This window comes from Dasypus novemcinctus, chromosome 20, assembly GCF_030445035.2.
Source record: "Dasypus novemcinctus isolate mDasNov1 chromosome 20, mDasNov1.1.hap2, whole genome shotgun sequence".
NCBI classification, from domain to species: domain Eukaryota; kingdom Metazoa; phylum Chordata; class Mammalia; order Cingulata; family Dasypodidae; genus Dasypus; species Dasypus novemcinctus.
The window spans coordinates 28,854,724-28,873,668 of record NC_080692.1 but is presented as its reverse complement, the minus strand read 5'-3'; the positions used below and the strand labels follow the sequence as shown (position 1 = coordinate 28,873,668).

General features: G+C 39.6%; 1 protein-coding gene and 1 non-coding gene across 8 annotated transcripts; both read left to right on the top strand.

The window, feature by feature from the left end:
• Window positions 1-1,599: 1,599 nt before the first annotated feature.
• NANOG (Nanog homeobox) lies at window positions 1,600-9,094 on the top strand. Of its 7 annotated transcripts, XM_058282732.1 has the most exons (7): window positions 1,600-1,807; window positions 2,064-2,210; window positions 2,825-2,903; window positions 3,958-4,049; window positions 6,430-6,692; window positions 7,923-8,012; window positions 8,151-9,094. In XM_058282732.1, exons 4-7 carry the CDS (start codon window positions 3,971-3,973, stop codon window positions 8,538-8,540), a joined length of 822 nt encoding a protein of 273 aa, XP_058138715.1. In that variant the 5' UTR covers window positions 1,600-1,807; window positions 2,064-2,210; window positions 2,825-2,903; window positions 3,958-3,970; the 3' UTR covers window positions 8,541-9,094. The 7 variants fall into 7 exon arrangements, with proteins under 7 accessions (XP_058138715.1, XP_058138714.1, XP_023443658.1 ...); XM_058282731.1 differs by having other exon boundaries at window positions 1,600-2,210; XM_023587890.2 differs by lacking the exon at window positions 3,958-4,049 and having other exon boundaries at window positions 1,600-2,210; window positions 6,427-6,692.
• Window positions 9,095-13,515: 4,421 nt separating this feature from the next.
• Window positions 13,516-13,653, top strand: LOC111763375 (small nucleolar RNA SNORA70). The gene has a single exon (XR_002796252.1). It is a non-coding gene; the product is annotated as a small nucleolar RNA SNORA70 (small nucleolar RNA).
• The last annotated feature ends 5,292 nt before the right edge of the window (window positions 13,654-18,945 follow it).

Here is an 18,945-nt window from a genome sequence, read left to right as displayed (position 1 = left end):
TAAAGATTTTACTTGGAGGCTGTCACTGAATGATTAGTGTAGAGTTCATTTGGGAAATACTAATCTTGATACTCCTACTAAGACTTCAAGTGGAGATGTTAAGTATACAGTTAGTTATATGAGACTTGAGTTTGGGGACTAGGTCTGGGATGAAGATAGAAGAGATGTTTGAGAGCTAAGCCTGGGGAAACATATATGCAGGACAAAGAAGATCCAGCAAAGAAGAAAAAACCACAAGGAAGGCAGGAACACCTATTTAATAAGGGGAGGTTTAATTCAAAACTTAGAGTCTTTTTACTACCCATGGTAACTTCTTTACCTCTCAGGTCTCCTGTTGCAAATTTTCAATGACCTACTTAACATCTCTATTGGTATTTATTTATGAAATCACAATTATCAAACATCTATGTATCAGGCATTGGACTGGATGCTAATTAAGGTAGCTACAAAACTGAAAGCCAGTGCCTAATGCACAGTTCTCACTATAACATATATTGGATGCTGTTGTTATTTCCCACAATTCCCTCATATGCACCCTGCCGTTGAGTCACTGAGTAATATTAAATGACAGTATTGGAACCCATTATATTCTTTCATACCTTAGTGCTTCATTTGCCCAAATTGCTTTTTTCTGGAATTCGCTTCTCTTATTCTCTCCATATTTTTCCCATCTTAGCTCCCCCGAAGACCCTACATGACACTTAGACTTCTTAGACACATGACATCTTAGACCCTTCCTTCCCTGCCCCACCTCCTATTGTTTATGCTTTCTTAGTATCCAGTGCATAGTTCCTTGCTATTTTAGATTAAAACAAAATAAAACAAAACTTATCATAGGATATTATAATTGCTGTCTTTTTGGCCTTACTCTTCTAAATTGTTAGCACTTGAAGAGCAGGGATGGTATTTATTTTCTCTCAACACATGATAGGCACTTATCAGTTAATAAGCAATTAAAAAATACTTGCAGGCCAGTAGATGTTTATTAAGTCACTAAATATATATTGAACCTGATATCACAAGAAACCGATACTGACAGAATGGGTTTATTAAATACAGTGACACATTAAAGAGGAATGAAAGAGAAGCAGAAACTTATGAGAGAATTAAAGAAACTGATATACTCAAGGAAGCTCAAAAGCACAATGGGGGAGGAGTGAAAGCAATGATAAATCAATAAAAAGTTGGATAATTCCATTTCAATTTGATGTACACTCCACACCTGAAAATTGAGGAATGGTGATATTGGCTATCCTGATTACCTTGATAAATCAACCAATTCTGAAGTAGATCTGCGTTCTTAACCGATTGTGTGACCTAAAGGGCAATGCTTATCTATAAATGAGGAATAAATCTTATCTGTAAAATATATTTCATTTCTAATATTCTGCTTCCCCCACCCCACCTCCTTCCCAGAAATCCTAAGAGAATCTAGTTTAAAGCAGGCTATCACCTAATCAGTTTTTCATTTGGGCTGCAGGGCTCTAGCACATTTTAACACACCCTTTCTCCACCCACACAGCCCATCTCCACAAATCCAGTCTCCCACAGCTGACGAAACAAGCTCAATTTATTCAAATTGCTTTCCCTGGTAAAGAATGTAGGATGACTGCCTTCGGAGCTTCCAGCCCCCCTTCCCTTCCTTGGGTCTTTCACTCCGGAGGCGCTTTTCCTAGATACAATAGGACAGGAGGTGGGTGTGTGTGGGGGTGGGGTGTAGCCATCCCAGGCTTTCCTGCCAAGACCCCTGTCAGGAAAGGACAAAGCTTCCCGGAACCGCAATTTGGAGACCTGCGGGCAAACTCAGGTATTTGGTGACCTTGACTGCCCCATGCACCACCCCGTTCTGGTTGGGAGTCAGGGAGCCAACATTTCCCTCTTTTTAGAGAGATAATATCTTACTTTTAAAGAGACAGAGACTATCTGCCTGAAGCATGATGTTACCTAGTTCTACTTACCTCTCCCAGAAGCTTTTCTTCTTACTTTTTTCCTCCACGGAATGATGGTCTGAGAAGACAAGGAAAGGCTATAAAGAAATCGGTCTCCCTGTTTGAACTTTGCAGCGTTCCTCCTACCCTCACAAGCTGGCATCTTGGCATCCTGAAGGAAAATCAACTGGCGTGGGTTGGGAGCTAAGACATCTGCTCTCCGTGGAGATTCAAGTAGCAGAGGGCATGAGAGGTTTAGCCAAGACTTGTGTTCTTAGAAAAGTACGTAATTGGAATTTGCTAAGGGTTTACTTTTAGGAGCGGAGACGAGGAAAGGGGAAGAAATCTTGACTTCCTTGAATATTGGGAAATGGGGAGGAAGATGGAAAGCTGTTGATTATCTTTGTCCATAAATAAGTTAGTGCTGGGACCCAACTCTAAAAACTTTGTGCTTTTGGAAGACACGACCCCCAAATTGGCAACGCGGGTGGGGTGGGGTTGAAGGACAGGAAAGGACTGCCAAGCCTGCAAAGCAAGGGGCAGGGGACGGGGGGAGCCTGAAGATGACTGCCTGGGGAAGGGTACACGAGAGACCAAAAGTGGCGTCTAAAGAGAACCTGATGCAAAGGCTTTGGCAAGTCAATTTATTTACAGGAACATCATTTCACCTAGAGCAGGGGTTCTTAACAAGGGGTCCGTGAGCTTGAATTGAAATTAAAAAAAAAAAAAAAATTCTTGTGGGGACGTGTTGGTGCGGATGTGATACATTTATTAAATAATACACAGTATAGTGTGGACTTAGTAAGGGGTCAAAACCCCTGACCTAGAGGATGTTCTTAGCTCCCTTCGAATTGGGTTGGTTTAAAGGCCAAAACATTTCACTCTTTTATATCCAGTAATATCCCAGATGGATTAAGAAGACGGCGCTTTCATTCTAACATATTTACCGGATTAAAATAAAACCACCACAAAAAGGTAACTTCACACTTGGCAGTCATGGGACACAGATCCTGACAGAATTTCTGTTAGCAGCTACTGTTTGTATATTCCTGCTATGTCAAGTATTAAATGTGTTTAGCATTTTATCTTCTTTAATTCTTCAATGTGCAATGAGGTGGGTATTACCATCCGCATTTACAGATGAGGAAACAGACCTATTAAGGCGAGAGTCTATCTTGTATCTTGTGTATAAAAGCTGATTTTAAATCTTCTATAGTAACGGCAGATGCATAATTACTAACAGAACACCAAAACGTCTTTTTTTTTGTATTTATTTTTCTCATCATTTTCAAAATGTCTTAACGTGAGCAGGGCACAACTCTTTACCTCTGACTTTTGTGGAAAGAATTTCTCGTGCTTCTTAAAGCACGAGACAGGTAAGGTGGCAATGGGAAACAAGGACTTTTTAACATCTAATAAATGTTCTAGCAACAAGCTACATAGATTTTATTGTGACCATAGGGTGAATCAAAGAGGAAAAAGGAACTAGTTAAAGCTCCTGCCCAAGGTAGGGAGAGCTTGAGACCCTAGGAGGTCTCAAGTCTATGTTAATTGCCCCAGTGGAGTTACAATAATAACCTGTGGTAGCCTCAGGATCTTTGATTTAAAAGGTGGAAACACGGTAAACCTGGAAGTTCCTATTGTCGGAGTTTGTCTTCGGGTTCTAAGGCCCCCAGTTTTCTAGTTCTGTCCCCACCCAGTCTGGGTTACTGGGCTGCTCTCCGTTTGCATTACAATGGCCTTGGTGAGACTGGCAGACGGGATTAGTTGGGAATTCACAAGGGCGTGTGGGGGCGTGGGGGCTGCCAACAGGGGCGGGCTAAGGATGACTGAGCCTTCCTTATAAACTACGCTCTTCATCTCTTGCTGCGCTCTTCGTCTCTTGCTGCGTTGGGCTGGTTGGCTATCGTTGCTGTTTTACCTGTAGGTCTTCCATCTTTGATTTTTTTCCCTCCTCCTTCTACTCAGTAAACATGAGTGTGGATCTAGCTTCTCCCCAAAGTCTGTCTTGCCCCAAATCTGATTCCAGGGAGTCTTCACCAATGCCTGAGATTTATAAGGCTGAAGAAAATTATGCATCCTTGCAAATATCATCTGCTGAGGTTCCCCAGTCAGAGACAGGTAAGGAAAAATTGACTCCTTGAAAAACTTTGAATTCTTAAGGAAGGGAAGGGGATTGAGGTTCATCCTTTTACCTCTTGGGGAATTCTAGGCCATCACTGTAACCAGGTGGCATTCGTCTATTAATCCTGACAACCTTGTCACAGATGCCAGCAGTTGTGGATGGAGAGCCAGGATTCTCGACAGTTGAACCCGAACTTTATGTTGGTTGAGAACCTGAGAACCTATGAGTTTAGGCCCCGTGAGCTGCTGCATGAATCTTCATACACGGTTTTCAATAATAAATGGTCCTGCTAATTGGCCAGAAGAATACATCACAGATTGGGGTTAATTATATTTAAGGAGGGCCATGGCTATTATCTAAATCTCATTTTGGAACGTGTTGGGATTTTTAACTTCTTTCTCCGACAGTAGCCCTTCTCATACACTTTGGATGTGCGGGTGGTTCCGAATTTGAGCACCTGCTATGTATGCTCCAGCTTCCATGCCCAATTCTCATATCCCAAGGAAGTATCACGCCCACTTTATGGTAAAGACGCTTGATTACGGAGAATGAATAAGTAAACGGCAATGGTATTTTCTGTTTTTGAGTGATAGATTGTAGTGTTATCTTGTTTTTCTAAAATTTGTCCTTGTTTTTATAATATCAAATTTTGAAAATATGGCACTGGGTTGTAAGAGGAGGAGCTTGGAAATGAGCCATGGGCATGTTCTCAGTAAGCAAGTGCAAGGTTTGTGAAGTTAATCGGCCATTCCTGGAGGACTTTCTCCTTAGACCTACTGGCAAGAAGCTTGAGATGTAAATTTAAGGGCCATGCATTTATTCCATGACTACAGGATAGAATTGGAGTTGGAACCTAGGAACAGCAGGGGTAACTCAGTACAAATAACTATTTAAGCGACTACGAAATCTAAGTAATAGAGGAGATACGTAAATTTAATTTTTAGTTACTAAATTGATAATAGACCAGGTCCTGTGCTAGACATTTTAAAAACACTTTATATATCTTGGGTTTTTTTGGATGCCGGTTTTCAAAATTAAAGTTATTGGTATACAGAAAAGCATGCAGAAAATAGTTTCCATATGCCTCCAAATTTTTAACACTTTGCATTAGTGGGGTACCTTGTTACAAATGAGAATACTGCTATAGTTGTATTAGCCATAGTCCATGGTTTATATTAGGGTTCTCTGTATTGTACAATGCTATGTTTTTTTTTTCTAATAACATATGCAACCTAAAATTCTCCCTTTTAACCACTTTAAAATATATAATTCAGTGGTATTAATTACTTTCATAATGTTGTGCTACCATCAGCACCATTCTTCTCCAAAACTTGTCACCCAAGTATGTTATCATATTCAAATTTATGAAGAAACCATATGAGGAAATAATTTTGGAGGTGAGGACACAGAGCTAGAAAAGGCGAAGTCTGGATTAAAATGGAAGCCTGCTCAGAAGCCTGCTCAAATTTACAGCTCTTGCTTGTTCTGGTGTGTAAATGATAGTGTTAATTTCATAGGATTCCCAAAATCTGATCATGTGGTTTTAAAAATCATCTATGTGGTGGCTGGCCAAAGTACAAAGAAATTCTCTATGGAGACAGCAGGTGAAGTCAAATACTCATCCTGACATCTTTAATAACCAGTGTATAAACCCACAACTTCTCTAATGAAAATAAAGAGATGAAAGGTAATTTTTTTAAAAGAGAGGCAATGCCATGGTTTGTATACTTGAAAGTGGTTGTTCCCACAATAAAAATTGTCTAAAAGACCATGGAACTGTACAACACAGTGAACCCTAATGGCTATGGACTTAAGTTAATATAATAATATTGGTTCATCAGTTGTAACAATTGTACTACACCAAGGCAAAATGTCAAAAACAAGGAGAACTGTTGTGGGATGGGTCTCTGGGAACTCTACTGTCCCGGCACATTTTTCTGTAAACCTACAAGTACTCTAAGATATAAACAAATAATACGGAAATGGGCGGGGTTTCCTAAAATTTGAATATATTGGTTTTCTTGACACCATTGGAGGACCTTTTGAACATCATGTAGTAAAAAGCCATTCATTGTCAGACTGACTTCCACTGGAGCTTTGAGTCCTGCTCTGCTTCCCAGCAGTACTGTTACAAACGTCTCTGAGCTGCTTCCTTGGAATGGAATGCCAATAATACCTGGTGGATTGGTACAAGAGGTTAAACAAAGTGCTTGACAAGTATCGGGTAAGAATTAAAAAGATGTTCATGCCACTCATTACCTCCTTCTGGGGTTGTAAGGATTGTGAAAGTACTTTGAAAACAATCAGTTTGTAAATAGAATATGTTAAAGCTTGAGCAAAGTTTTGAAGAAGTGTCCTTTTGTTTGTTCCCAGCAGTCTCTCCTCTTCCTTCTCCCATGGACCTGCTTATTCAGGATAGCCCTGATTCTTCCACCAGTCCCAAAATGAAACTACCTGCTGCTGGAGAGAACAGTACAGCAGAGAAGGAAGATGAGGTCCCAGTCAAGAAACAAAAGAGCAGGACCGTGTTCTCTCAGGCCCAGCTGTGTATCCTCAATGACCGATTTCAAAGACAGAAATACCTCAGTCTCCAGCAGATGCAAGAACTTTCCCACGTTCTGAACCTCAGCTACAAACAGGTAAGGCTGTTCTATTGTTGGTTTGCAATCACATAAAAATAAGATTGGTTTGCAGATGAGGACTGCGAATATCTTTACGGATGTACCTCCCTGTCCTCTATGCAGCATCCACAAATTATTTCAATGTAAAAATGGTATCTTTGTGACATGTTTCTTGACCATCTCTCCCTTTCATTACATATTGTGTTGGGTGAATTTGACAATTTAATTACTTCTCCTTTTTGTACAAACCAGGATTGAGAATGTTTCCAATTTTTCTCAAAGAAGTTCTATAGCCCATCTTCCAGGTATAAGAGTCTGGCCAAAACTTGGTGGCTTTCATTAAAATAGAAATGGCATCTATTACTTTTAGTCACATGTATTTGATGACTGTGGAGGTTAGTCTTTTTTTTTTTTTTAAGTTTTCATTTCTGTAATTTTATTAGCTATTCTTAGACATTCATTTTTCCATCTAAGCATTAAGATAATTTATTCCATTATAAAACAAAGAATTGTCAATTACTTTATTTTCATACACATTTTATTTTCTATCCAAATGTTTACTTTTTTAAAAAGGCATAATTATCACTGTCACCTATTTTATGATGTTATTGAAGTACAAAAGATTTGTAATCAGTCAGTTATATGGATTCTCTTTGGCACCATGCCTAGAAAGCTCTTGTTCTATGATTGTGTGTGTGTGTGCGTGCACGCAAGCACTTTTATAACTTTCTTCTGAGCCTTGTACTTCTGTAATTTTTATCTATTAATTCACTCTATAAGCCATCTGGAAATTTTAGTTTGTTGTGTGCTGGAACATAAAGATACTTTCTAGTCTTTGACCTAGTGATGTTATTTCATAATTCCTAAATTGATAAGCCACCATTATCCTATAGTAAATGCAAATATGCTTAACGGTACGGGGTGGGGGGAGGACTTTATTGCAAATGGGTTACCTTTAATTGACTGGCATGAGAGAACGCTATTAAAATGGGGGACCAGTACACCAGTTTAAATGTGAACTTACTGATAGTAGGTTTGCAGGGTCCTTTGGCTAGGTTTAAGTGAAAAGCAGCCAACTTGATAGGGTTTGAATATTCATCTATAGAATATTGGTTTGAGTCTTTAAAAATGGATTCTAGAAAATCAAATTTTATTTTAGATATTTCTATCGATCAGGGGGAAAAAATGAACTTTTTTCCAAGCACATCTACATTTTTATTGTCTTATGTTTTCCTCTTTTTCATTCAGGTGAAGACCTGGTTCCAGAACCAGAGAATGAAATGTAAGAGGTGGCAGAAAAATGTCAGCTGGTCAAAGAGTAGCAACAGTATGACCCAGGTAACAGGAAATTTTATTTTCTGCTTTTTGCTTTCAGTGGTCTTTTAGTTTGTTCACCCCTGAAGCATGTAATCCTAACTACAGACAATTTTGGGACTTCTTGTACTTGTTCAGTTATTCCTACTTATTTTCTTTCAGAAGGGCTTAGCACCTACAGAATACCTGGGACTCTACTCTCCCTATCCCCAGGGGTGCTTGGTGAACGCTTCTGCTAACCTTCCAATGTGGAGCAACCAGGCCTGGAACAACCAGGCCTGGAACAACCCGACTTGGAGCAGCCATTCCTGGAACACCCAGACCTGGTGCACCCAAGCCTGGAACAACCAGTTCCAGAACAGTGGAGAGGAATCCCTGCAGTCCCAGATCCAATTCCAGCAAAATTATGCCAGTGATTTGGAGGCCATCTTGGGAAGTATTGGGGAAAGCCATAATGTAATACAACAAGCTGTTAAGTATTATAGTACCGCACAAACCATGGATTTATTCCCAAGTTATTACTGCATGAATGGACAGCCTGAAGATATGTGAAAGTGTGGGTAAAGATGGGTATATAATCCAGTCTCTATCTGGGCAGAGCCTGCACTACATCCTTCCTTGCAGAATTTTCTTGAGTGCTGTGTATCTAACTTTATCCTGGTTTTCACTGTGTAACTGGGGGGTGGGAGTGGGGTGTGTTTTGAGTCTAATCAGAGGTTACAAAAACTCAAAACACAAAGCAGCCAAGGTAAATATAAGATGTCTATGACTATAGAGAACTTGATATAATACTTGCATATTTTTAGGATCTAACCTCAAGTGTAGGAAGTAAAAGTATAATACAAGTGTGATAGAGTATTCATTTCATAGGACTGGAGGGCTTTGCTTAACTGAAAGTCTGAGTTGTTGAGATGAAGGGTTAAGCTATCATGATGACCTGCTTCATTAATTTTCCCTACCCCTTCTGCTCTGTGTTTTATTGCCTCTAATTTGTTAATTACAGTAATATATGTAGATAGATTTTTGTTTTTGCTGTATCATGGTAATATTATAGTAGTTTAGCTGGCTGGTTTATAAATTTATAGATAAATAAAAAATATGTTTTACCTTTGGCTCTCTGTGCCCTGATTTCACCCAGTGATTCAATGAGTAAAAATTTGATTAAATCATGGATCTCCATAACTTTTTTTTTATGTGGGGGCAAAAAAAATGTAAATGAAATCCTTTAGCCATTTAGGAGATTGCTATCTTAGAAAAAATACTCATTGCTAGGTGGCTGATTACACTTGAGCAAACTTATTCCCTCTGCCTTGTGTATGTATGTAATTTTATTGAAACAATAAAATTTGTGGTTACTTGTAGATTTGGAGCACAGAAGCAAAGAACAGAGCCCATAGCTTAAAGGCAAAATGAACAGAAACAAAGGGGAAAGGAAATAATGGAGAGAGAGTTAAAGAATGGGGGGGAAGGGCCCTCAAATTATAACTCTTCACATATGATATAAAAGGTTCTGTAACTGCATTTCTGAACAATTTATACCCTGCCAAAAAGAACATCTATGATGAAATAAGCCTATTGTAAAACTATAGTAAATGCTATTAATAAATTATATTATGCTTCTTTAAAGAAAAGAGGTGCTAAGTTTGTAGTTAAATTTTCAGACTAACAAAGCACATTAATATGTTTAAATGTTATGAATCAGTGTTAACATTTAAAAGTATTTGATCAGAGATCAGAGACTCTAGCTAGTTTTAAATACTTTTTTTTTTTTAAGAGATTCAAAAGCAAGTCACGGTTTTTGCTGCTCTACAATGTGTTAATCAGATTCCTATTTGCTTCACCCATTTATAGGATTTTGGAAGCTTTGTTCTTTTAATCTATGTTCCCCTTTTAAGATAATGTGTCTTGAACCCAAAGGATGTCAGAGAAACTGATTATCAGGCAATATGACAGAATAGGTCAATAGTTTGGTTTTGTTAAATCTATATTGAGCACATTACTTCATAATATACTAGATAAGTAGAAAAGAAAAAGAAAGCAAGTAAGAGAAGGGTACAATAATTGAAAGAAGAAAAGAAATATGGATTGGTTTTCGGTTTTCATTGATTTGGGAAATTAACAACCATTTAATGGAAATACCATCCGTCTATAGTTAACAGTGGAACTGATTCTACATTCTTACATTCAATAGGATGTAAATAGGGTAAAGGGTGACAATCTAAGGCAGAAACTAGTAAAATCCACAGGCTTTTTAAGGAACCAAAAAAGACTTGATTTATCTTTATTTTTAAAAGCCTTTTCCTGATAACAAAACTAAAGGAAACTTGCTTTTAAAAACAAATGTAAATAATACAGAAATATAATAACCACATCCATGTAGAGATAACAGTTTAATAAATACTCCTACATACTATGGGTAGTTTTGCATGTGAATCTGTGCATACAAATAGTGTAACAGGATTATACTATGTACTCTCTTTTCACACATCTTCAACCTCAGAATATATCTAGTTGAAAGAATCTTAAATTCAGAAAAACAATTACATTAAACTTATTTTTCTCAAATGCATTAGCCAAATTGAGATAGTTTCTTGCCTGAAAGTTCTCTATCAAAACATTTCTGATATGAAGAGTGAAATTTGGGTAGTTAAACAGGAAAGATTAAAGCTTTTTTAGTTCTTAAATCAGTGTAACTTTGTCATTCACTTTAATTTTAATTTAAAAAGCCATGTGAACTATAAAATATTAAAAATAAGCTACAGTAAAAATAACCGTTTTTTTTTTTTTTTAGTATTTAACAATTTTATTCATCTATATTCGTAAGGCATAAATCAAAGTGTACAATCAATGGAATTTGGTATACTTACAGTTGTGCATTCATCACTTTAATCATTAAAGCATTTTCATTATTTCAGTAATAAAAAAATTCTTGACTTCTCAATTTGTTTCCCCTGCTGTACATAGCTGCTATTTCTGGCTATACTTGCAGTTATTTATTAAGCAATTTTATTGCACCGTATTCACATACCATACAGCCTATCTAAAGTGTCTAGTCAATGGCTTTTAGTATAATCAAAAAGTTGTGCGTCATCACACAACTATTTTAGAACTATTTCATTACTCCAAAAAGAAAAACTCTACACCCATTAGCTGTTAAATTTTGATATATTACTTCCAGACATTTCTGTGCATATACATGACACAGAATTACAACACATTTTATTCCCTATACACAAGAATCATGCATATTCTGCAACTTCCTTTCTGGGTTTAAGAATTTATCATCGATATCTTTCCACATCAGTAAAATTAGATCTGACTCATTCGGTTTAATTGCTGGGTAGTACTACATAATGCAGATTACTACAATTTATTTTACCTTTTCCTACTTCATAATTTGAGTTGTTTTTCTGTTCTGGTTGTTTACCACTACAAATAATATTGCAAGTAACATTCTTATCATTTAATTTAAATAAAGGTCAACAGATAAGTTTTAAAACGAAAAATGTTTCCATAAAATAGAAATTGCTTGAAATTTCACAATACTTTTTTGGATTGGCCATTCCATTAATTACTGCTGATTCCATTGCCAAATGAGAGCTCATCATCAGCCAATTTACTGAAGCTCCTTAGATAATAGTAAAAAGATAAAGTTGTTTATGTTCCAGAGATTTAAAAAATACTGTTAATACCTAAAAAAAGATAAATGATCACACTTTGAGACTAGTGATAATAAATATTAGAGCAAACTTCAACGTTTGTGTAAGTAAGCCATGTAAGAAGCTTGAGGAAGTTGCTAAAAAGGTGCAAACCCAGTTGAAGTTTTTTCAGAGTATCCCTTTTTTTGATCACAGGGTGATCAAGAATATAAAATAGTATAACAGAAGGAAGTAAGATGAAAGGAAATTAATAAGTATAAATTCACCTGCTAACCTCTCTACCTTTCCACACCCTTTCATTCTCCAGTTTTTCAGTTCTTTTTCAATTCTATCCAAAGGAAGTGGGTACCACTTCCAATACTGTAGTTATTTTATTATATTTTTGTTTTTTAAAAATTCACTTTTTCTTGATTCTCAGCTTGCATTTCCATTTCGATTTGTCCCTGGAGTAAAGAAGAACCTTGGATTCCATTTATTTGGGTCCTTTGAATTTTACAACATGGACCCAAACCTCAGAAAAGAGTGGGAGGAGCAGGATAGCAGGCCTTGCTGAATGAATTTCAAGCACCTAGTTCATGGGGTAAAGGACAAGGTTAATTCTCCCCTGAATAATCCTACTATTCAGAAAACTTGATATCTACAGGAAAAAACAGGCCATTTACTAGGACCCCAAAGGTAAAGGCAGACAACTGCCAGACAGGGGCAGGGAAATAAGGGAAGGCCCTTAGTAAATATTGCCTGCCTCCTGGGGCCTGGTCGGCTTTGCCTCAGGCAGGAGATAAAGAGAATTTGTTAAATAAAGAAGCCAATTGGGTTAGACAAAAGCTTCTGGCACAGGAAGTTAGTTCCACTGAGGTTACCAAAATATGGGCATTTGAATAGGTTTCTTGGTGTGAGGTTGAAGTGAAACGGGACTGAAAAGAAGCAGCAGCCGGTGGTGAGTCTCTCCCTAAGGGATTCCCAGTTTCTGGGTGGTTAATGTAAACTCCCAGTTGCTAGAAGCGTGTCCTTGAGAATTTTAAAGATTAAGCACTTGGGAAATGATTTCAATTGCAATGGTAGTACTCCCTCCAAGTATACTACCAGCAAGGGCTCAAGCTACTGCGTTGTCATTACTTCCAGTATTCTTCACCAGAAATTTACACTGAAAACAAGGCAATATTTAAAATTTTTAAAAACAGGAATTTATTTTCATATTTCCAAAGTTAGTTTTGCCATTATGAGATTGTTACTTAACTTCCTCATTTTATACTTGTTTCTGTTTTTACTTGGGCTGAAAAACCTTGGTTCCTAATCAAATTAATATAATTGCATTACTTGCTTTATCCTAAAATTTTTATAAAAATAAAAATAATTTCAAAATATAATACTAATGAGAAGCAGATTTGGCCCAACGGATAGGGCATCTACCTACCACATGGGAGAGCCAAGGTTCAAACCCAGGACCTCCTGACCCGTGTGATGGACTGGCCCACTTGCAGTGCTGATGCACGCAAGGAGTGCCATGCCACGCAGGGGTGTCCCCCGTGTAGGGGAGCCCCATGCACAAGGAGTGCACCCTGTAAGGAGAGTCGCCCAGCACGAAAAGAGTGCAGCCTGCCCAGGAATGGTGCTGCACACATGGAGAGCTGATGGCAGCAAGATGACGCAACAAAACAAGGCACAGATTCCGGTGCCGCTGACACAAGTGGACACAGAAGAACACACAGCAAATGGACACAGAGAGCAGACAACTGGGGGGGGGGGGCGGCCGGGAAAGGGGAGAAAAATAAACAAAAAATATATCTTAAAAAAAAATATATATATATATATAATACTAATATTACTCTTAATAATAAGGCTACTAAATAGAATTTAAGATTTTTTTCCTGTAGCCAACTAAGTTGTTGGTCCCCCTCTCCCCATGGGGGTCTGGTATGCAATGGCTGCAGACAGCAGCCACCTTGGTGGTGGGCATAGTAGCCGATAGCTTGTACAGGTTGCCCTAAGGGAACTTGGAGACAGCTCTTTCCTGTTGATGGTCCTGCTCTCATCAGTCTAGGATCCAGACTGGTATGTGAGGTACCTTTGAAAGTCCCCAAAGTACAGTGGCCAGAGTCCACATTGGCTAAGTCATCATGTCCATCTCCACCAAGTTCAAGGTCCCTGGTCACCAGGAAGTCCATATCTCCAAGATATGGGGCTTTGCAAAGTTTATTATACCACATTAAAAGAAGGAAGGAAAAAAATACACGATCTTTTCATTTGAAACAGAAAAAGCATTTGATAAAATATAGCACCCTTTCTTGATAAAGACACTTAGAACACTAGGAATAGAAAGAAACATCCTCAACATGATAAAGGGCATATATGAAGAGTGCACAGCTAACATCCTACTTAATGGTAAAAGATCGAAAGCTTTCCTCTGAAATCAGGAGCAAGACAAAAATGCCCACTGTCATCACTGTTATTCAACATTGTACTGGAAGGTCCTGCCAGAGGAATTAGGCAAGAAAAAGAAATAAAAAGGCATCCAAATTGAAAAGGAAGAAGTAAAACTTTCCCTATTTCCAGAAGATATGATACTGTTTAAAGAAAATCTCGAAAATTCCCCAACAAAGCTGTAAAACTGATGGACGAATTCAGCAAAATGGTGGGGTATAAGATCAACAACCAAAAATCAGTAGTGTTTCTATACAGAAGCAATGAATAATTGCAAGAAGAAATCAAGAAAAAAAATTCCGTTCTCAATAGCAACCGAAAGAAGCAAATACCTAGGATTAAATCTAACCAAGGAGGCAAAAGACTTGTATACAGAAAATGACAAAAATTGCTAAAAGAAATTAAAGAAGACTTAAATAAATGGAATGACGTTCCATGTTCATGGATTAGAAGACTATATATCATTTAGATGTCGGTCCTACCCAAAGCAATTTATAGATTCAATGTAATCCCAGTCAAAATTTCAAAAACTGGGAAATGGACTTGGCCCAGTGGTTAGGGCGTCCGTCTACCACATGGGAGGTCCGCGGTTCAAACCCCGGGCCTCCTTGACCCGTGTGGAGCTGGCCCATGTGCAGTGCTGATGCGCGCAAGGAGTGCCGCCCCACGCAGGGGTGTGCCCCACGCAGGGGTGTCCCCTGCATAGGGGAGCCCCACGCACAAGGAGTGCACCCCGTAAGGAGAGCCGCCCAGCGCAAAAGAAAGAGCAGCCTGCCCAGGAATGGCGCTGCCCACACTTCCCATGCCGCTGACGACAACAGAGGCGGACAAAGAAACAAGATGCAGCAAACAGACACAAAGAACAGACAAGAGGGGGCGGGATTAAATAAATTTTTTTTAAAAAGTCTGTAAAAAAAAAAATTTCAAAAACTTTCTTTGCTCAAATGGAAAATCATCAAATTTATATGGAAGGGTAAGGGGCCCCAAAGAGGTAAGTCAGCTTGAAGTTGAGGACTTGGACATCCTGATCTTAAAACTTATCACAAGTCTACAGTCATCAAAACAGCATGGAGTGAAGAATCAGCTAGATGGCGGTGGAGTAAGGAGCTTCTAGAGTCAGCTCCTGCTACAGAGCAGTTAGTAAACACCCAGAGCTATCTGGAAAGAGCTGAAGCACCCGTTTGGGGGCTCCAGGAGGTCAGAAGAGCATCTTGCAACATCCTTGAAGGAATGGAAGGAGGAGCCTGCCCATCTGCAGAGAAGACTCATAAGTAGAGAGCCCTACACCCCGGAGGCTGGTGCCCATCCTCCACTGGAGGCAAAAGCCACCTAGGGAGCTGTTACATAGCTGGAATTGAAAACTCCACTTCCCAAAAATGGGGGAAGAAGAGATGATTGGGCACCAATTTCAGCTACTGATGAGCAAATTCAGCAGGCTAAAGTATAATCCTGAGAAGAGCTAAAGTTTGAGCCTGTCAAAGCCAGAAAGAGGATGGAAGCTGCCATCTTAACTCTGTGCCTGACAGGAGGGGAAGCAGGGCTGATCGAAAATCACAGTGCTAGTAGTGACTGGCTTCTTTCCATCCAGATCAGATTGCAGCTCTAGTCTAGGTCCCAGCCCCACCTCCAGCAAGGAGGAAGCTGTGGGGTCCTGCTCCATACTCTCCGGGAAATTGCTGGTAAAGCCATGGAGGCCAGAGATTATCCTACTCTGGCAGCACGAGCCACCCCAGGAGCTATTCTGTGGCTGGGATCAGCAGCTCCATTTCCCAAAAACAGGGAAGGAGGAGACGGTTGGCTGCCGATTTCGGCTAATGATTGGTAGACTTGGCTGAATAAGATAAAACCCTTGGAACAGCTGGGGTGTAATCAGCCCAAGTTGGAAGGAGGCTGGTGGCTGCAATTTTGACTCCACCTCTAGCCTGAGGGTAAGCCAGGCTGACCAAAAATCACAGTGATGGTAGGAACTGGTTTCTTTCACCCAGATTGGCCCACAGACCTAGCCTAGGCTTCAGCCCTGCCTCTGGCAGGGAGAAGGCTGGTGGGCCCTGCACCAGCCTATCTAGGTATCTGCAAGTAACTTCGGTTGACACAGACTGAAAATTAGAAGTCTATCAGGGCAATTGTGGTCATCTTGGGCCCACACCACATAGACTGCTGCCCACACCTGCAGTTCCATCCCTGCCCCAGGCAGGGGAGAAAGGGGCATGAAGCTTCATTAGTCTTTCTAGGCAGCTACAGTCTAGGCCTGCATGACTTGGATAATTCCACACAGCTGTAACTCTATCCCTACCCCTGGCAAAGGAGAAAGTTGGGGAGAAGCTTCATTGGTCCCTGGTGCAATAAGGGCAGCTTGAACCTCTACAGCTCACAGCACCAACTACATTCTTGGCTCCTATAGCACAACCAGCAGGGAGAAAGGGCAGGAAGCCCTAAACTAAAGAGAAAAACGGCACCCAAAATAAATATTCTAGTAAGCCAGATGCCAAGACTCCAACAAAAAATTACAGTCCACACCAAGAAAGAGGAAGATATAGCCCAGTTAGGGGAACAGGATAAGCCTCCAAATGACATAAAGAAGTTGAGACAACTAATCATAGATGTTCAAACAAATATCCTTAATAAACTCAATGAGATGGCTAAAAAGATTAATGATATTAAGAAGACACAGGATGAGCACAAAGAAAAATTTGAAAGCATACACAGAAAAATAGCAGATCTTATGGGAATGAAAGGTGCAATAAATGAAATTTTAAAAACATTGGATTCACATAATAGCAGATTTGAGGAGGCAGAAGAAAGAATTAGTGAGCTTGAAGAAACAGCCTCTGAAAGTGAACATACAAAAGAACAGATGAAGGGAAGCAGACTTGGCCCAGTGGTTAGGGCATCTGTCTACCACATGGGAGGTCCACGGTTCAAACCCCAGGCCTCCTTGACCCGTGTGGAGCTGGCCCACATGCAGTGCTGATGCGCGCAAGGAGTGCTGTGCCACGCAAGGGTGTCCCCGCATAGGGGAGCTCCATGCGCAAGGAGTGTGCCCCATAAGGAGAGCTTCTCAGTGCAAAAGAAAGTGCAGCCTGCCCAAGAATGGTGCCACACACATGGAGAGCTGACGCAGCAAGATGACGCAACAAAAAGAAATACAGATTCCCATACCACTGACAACAGCAGAAGCAGACAAAGAAGAACACACAGCAAATAGACACAGAGAACAGACACCTGGGGTGAGGGGGGGTGGAAAGGGAGATAAATACATAAATAAATAAATCTTTGAAAAGAAAAAAGAACAGATGAAGAAAAGAATGGAAAAATTTGAACAAGGTCTCAGGGAACTAAATGATAGCAAAAGGCATGCAAACATATGTATCATGGGTGTCCCAGAAGAAGAGAAGGGAAAAGGGGCAGAAGGGATATTTGAAGAAATAATGGTAGAAAATTTCCCAACCCTATTTAAGGACATAGATATATCCATGTCCAAGAAGCACAACATACTCCCATCTGAAAAAATCCAAAAAGATCAACTCTAAGACACATACTCATCAGAATGTCAAATGTCAAAGACAAAGAGAGAATTCTGAGAACAGCAAGAGAAAAGCAATGCATAACAAATAAGGGATATCCAATAAGATTAAGTGCTGGGAAGCAGATTTGACTCAACTCATAGAGCATCCGCCTACCACATAGGAGGTCCAGGGTTGAAACCCAGGGCCTCCAGACCCATGTGATGAGCTGGCCACATGTAGTGTTGATGTGTGCAATAAGTGCCGTGCCACACAGCAGTGTCCCCTGTGTAGGGGACCCCACATGCAAGCAGTACATCCTGTAAGGAGAGCTGCCCTATGCAAAAAAAGTGTCCTGCCCAGGAGTGGTGCCACACAAATGGAGAGCTGATGCAGCAAGATGATGCAACCAAAAGAGACACAGATTCCTGGTGCTGCTGACCAGGATGCAAGCAGACAAAGAAGAACCTACAGTGAAAGGACACAGAAGGCAAACAATGGAGGGGGGGGAGGAGAGGGGAAGAAGGGGAGAGAGAAAAAAAAAAGATTAAGTGCTGATTTCTCACCAGAAACCATGGAGGCAAGAAGACATAGATCTGACATATTTAAGATAATACAAAAGAAAAATTTCCAGCCAAGAAATTTATATCCAGCAAGATTGTCTTTTAAAAAATGAGGGTGAGATTAGAATACTCACAGATAAACAGAAACTGAGAGAATTTCTAAGCGAGAGACCGGATTTTCAGGGAATACTAAAGGGTGTGATAGAGCCTGAAAAGAAAAGACAGAAGAGAGAGGCCTGGAAGCGAGTCTAGAAATGAAGATTATATCAATTAAAGTAACTAAAAGTGTCAAAAGAGTGGTGAAAATAAAATATGACAGATAAAACTCAAATAGTCAGGAATAAACTTAACCAACAATGTAAAGCACTTATATTCAGAAAACTGCAACCTAATGTTAAAAGAAGTTAAAAAAAGGCCTAAATAACTGGAAGAACATTCCATGCTCATGGATTGGAAGACTAAATATCATTAAGATGTTTCTACTCAAATTGATATACAAATTCAATGCAATCCTGATAAAAATTCCAACAGCATTAAAAAAAAAAAAAAGGAAAACATGATCATCAAATTTATTTGGAAGGGTAAGGGGTCCTCAATAGCCAGAAACATCATAAAAAGGAAAAGTGAACCCTGATCTCAGACTTTAAAATCATTACCTAGCTGTAGTGGCAAAAACAACATGGTACTGGCATAAAGACAGACACGTAGACCAATGGAACCAAATTTTTGGTTCACAATCAGACCCTCACAGGTATGATCAAATGATTTTTGACTAGCCTGTCAAACCCACACAGCTCAGGCAGAACAATCC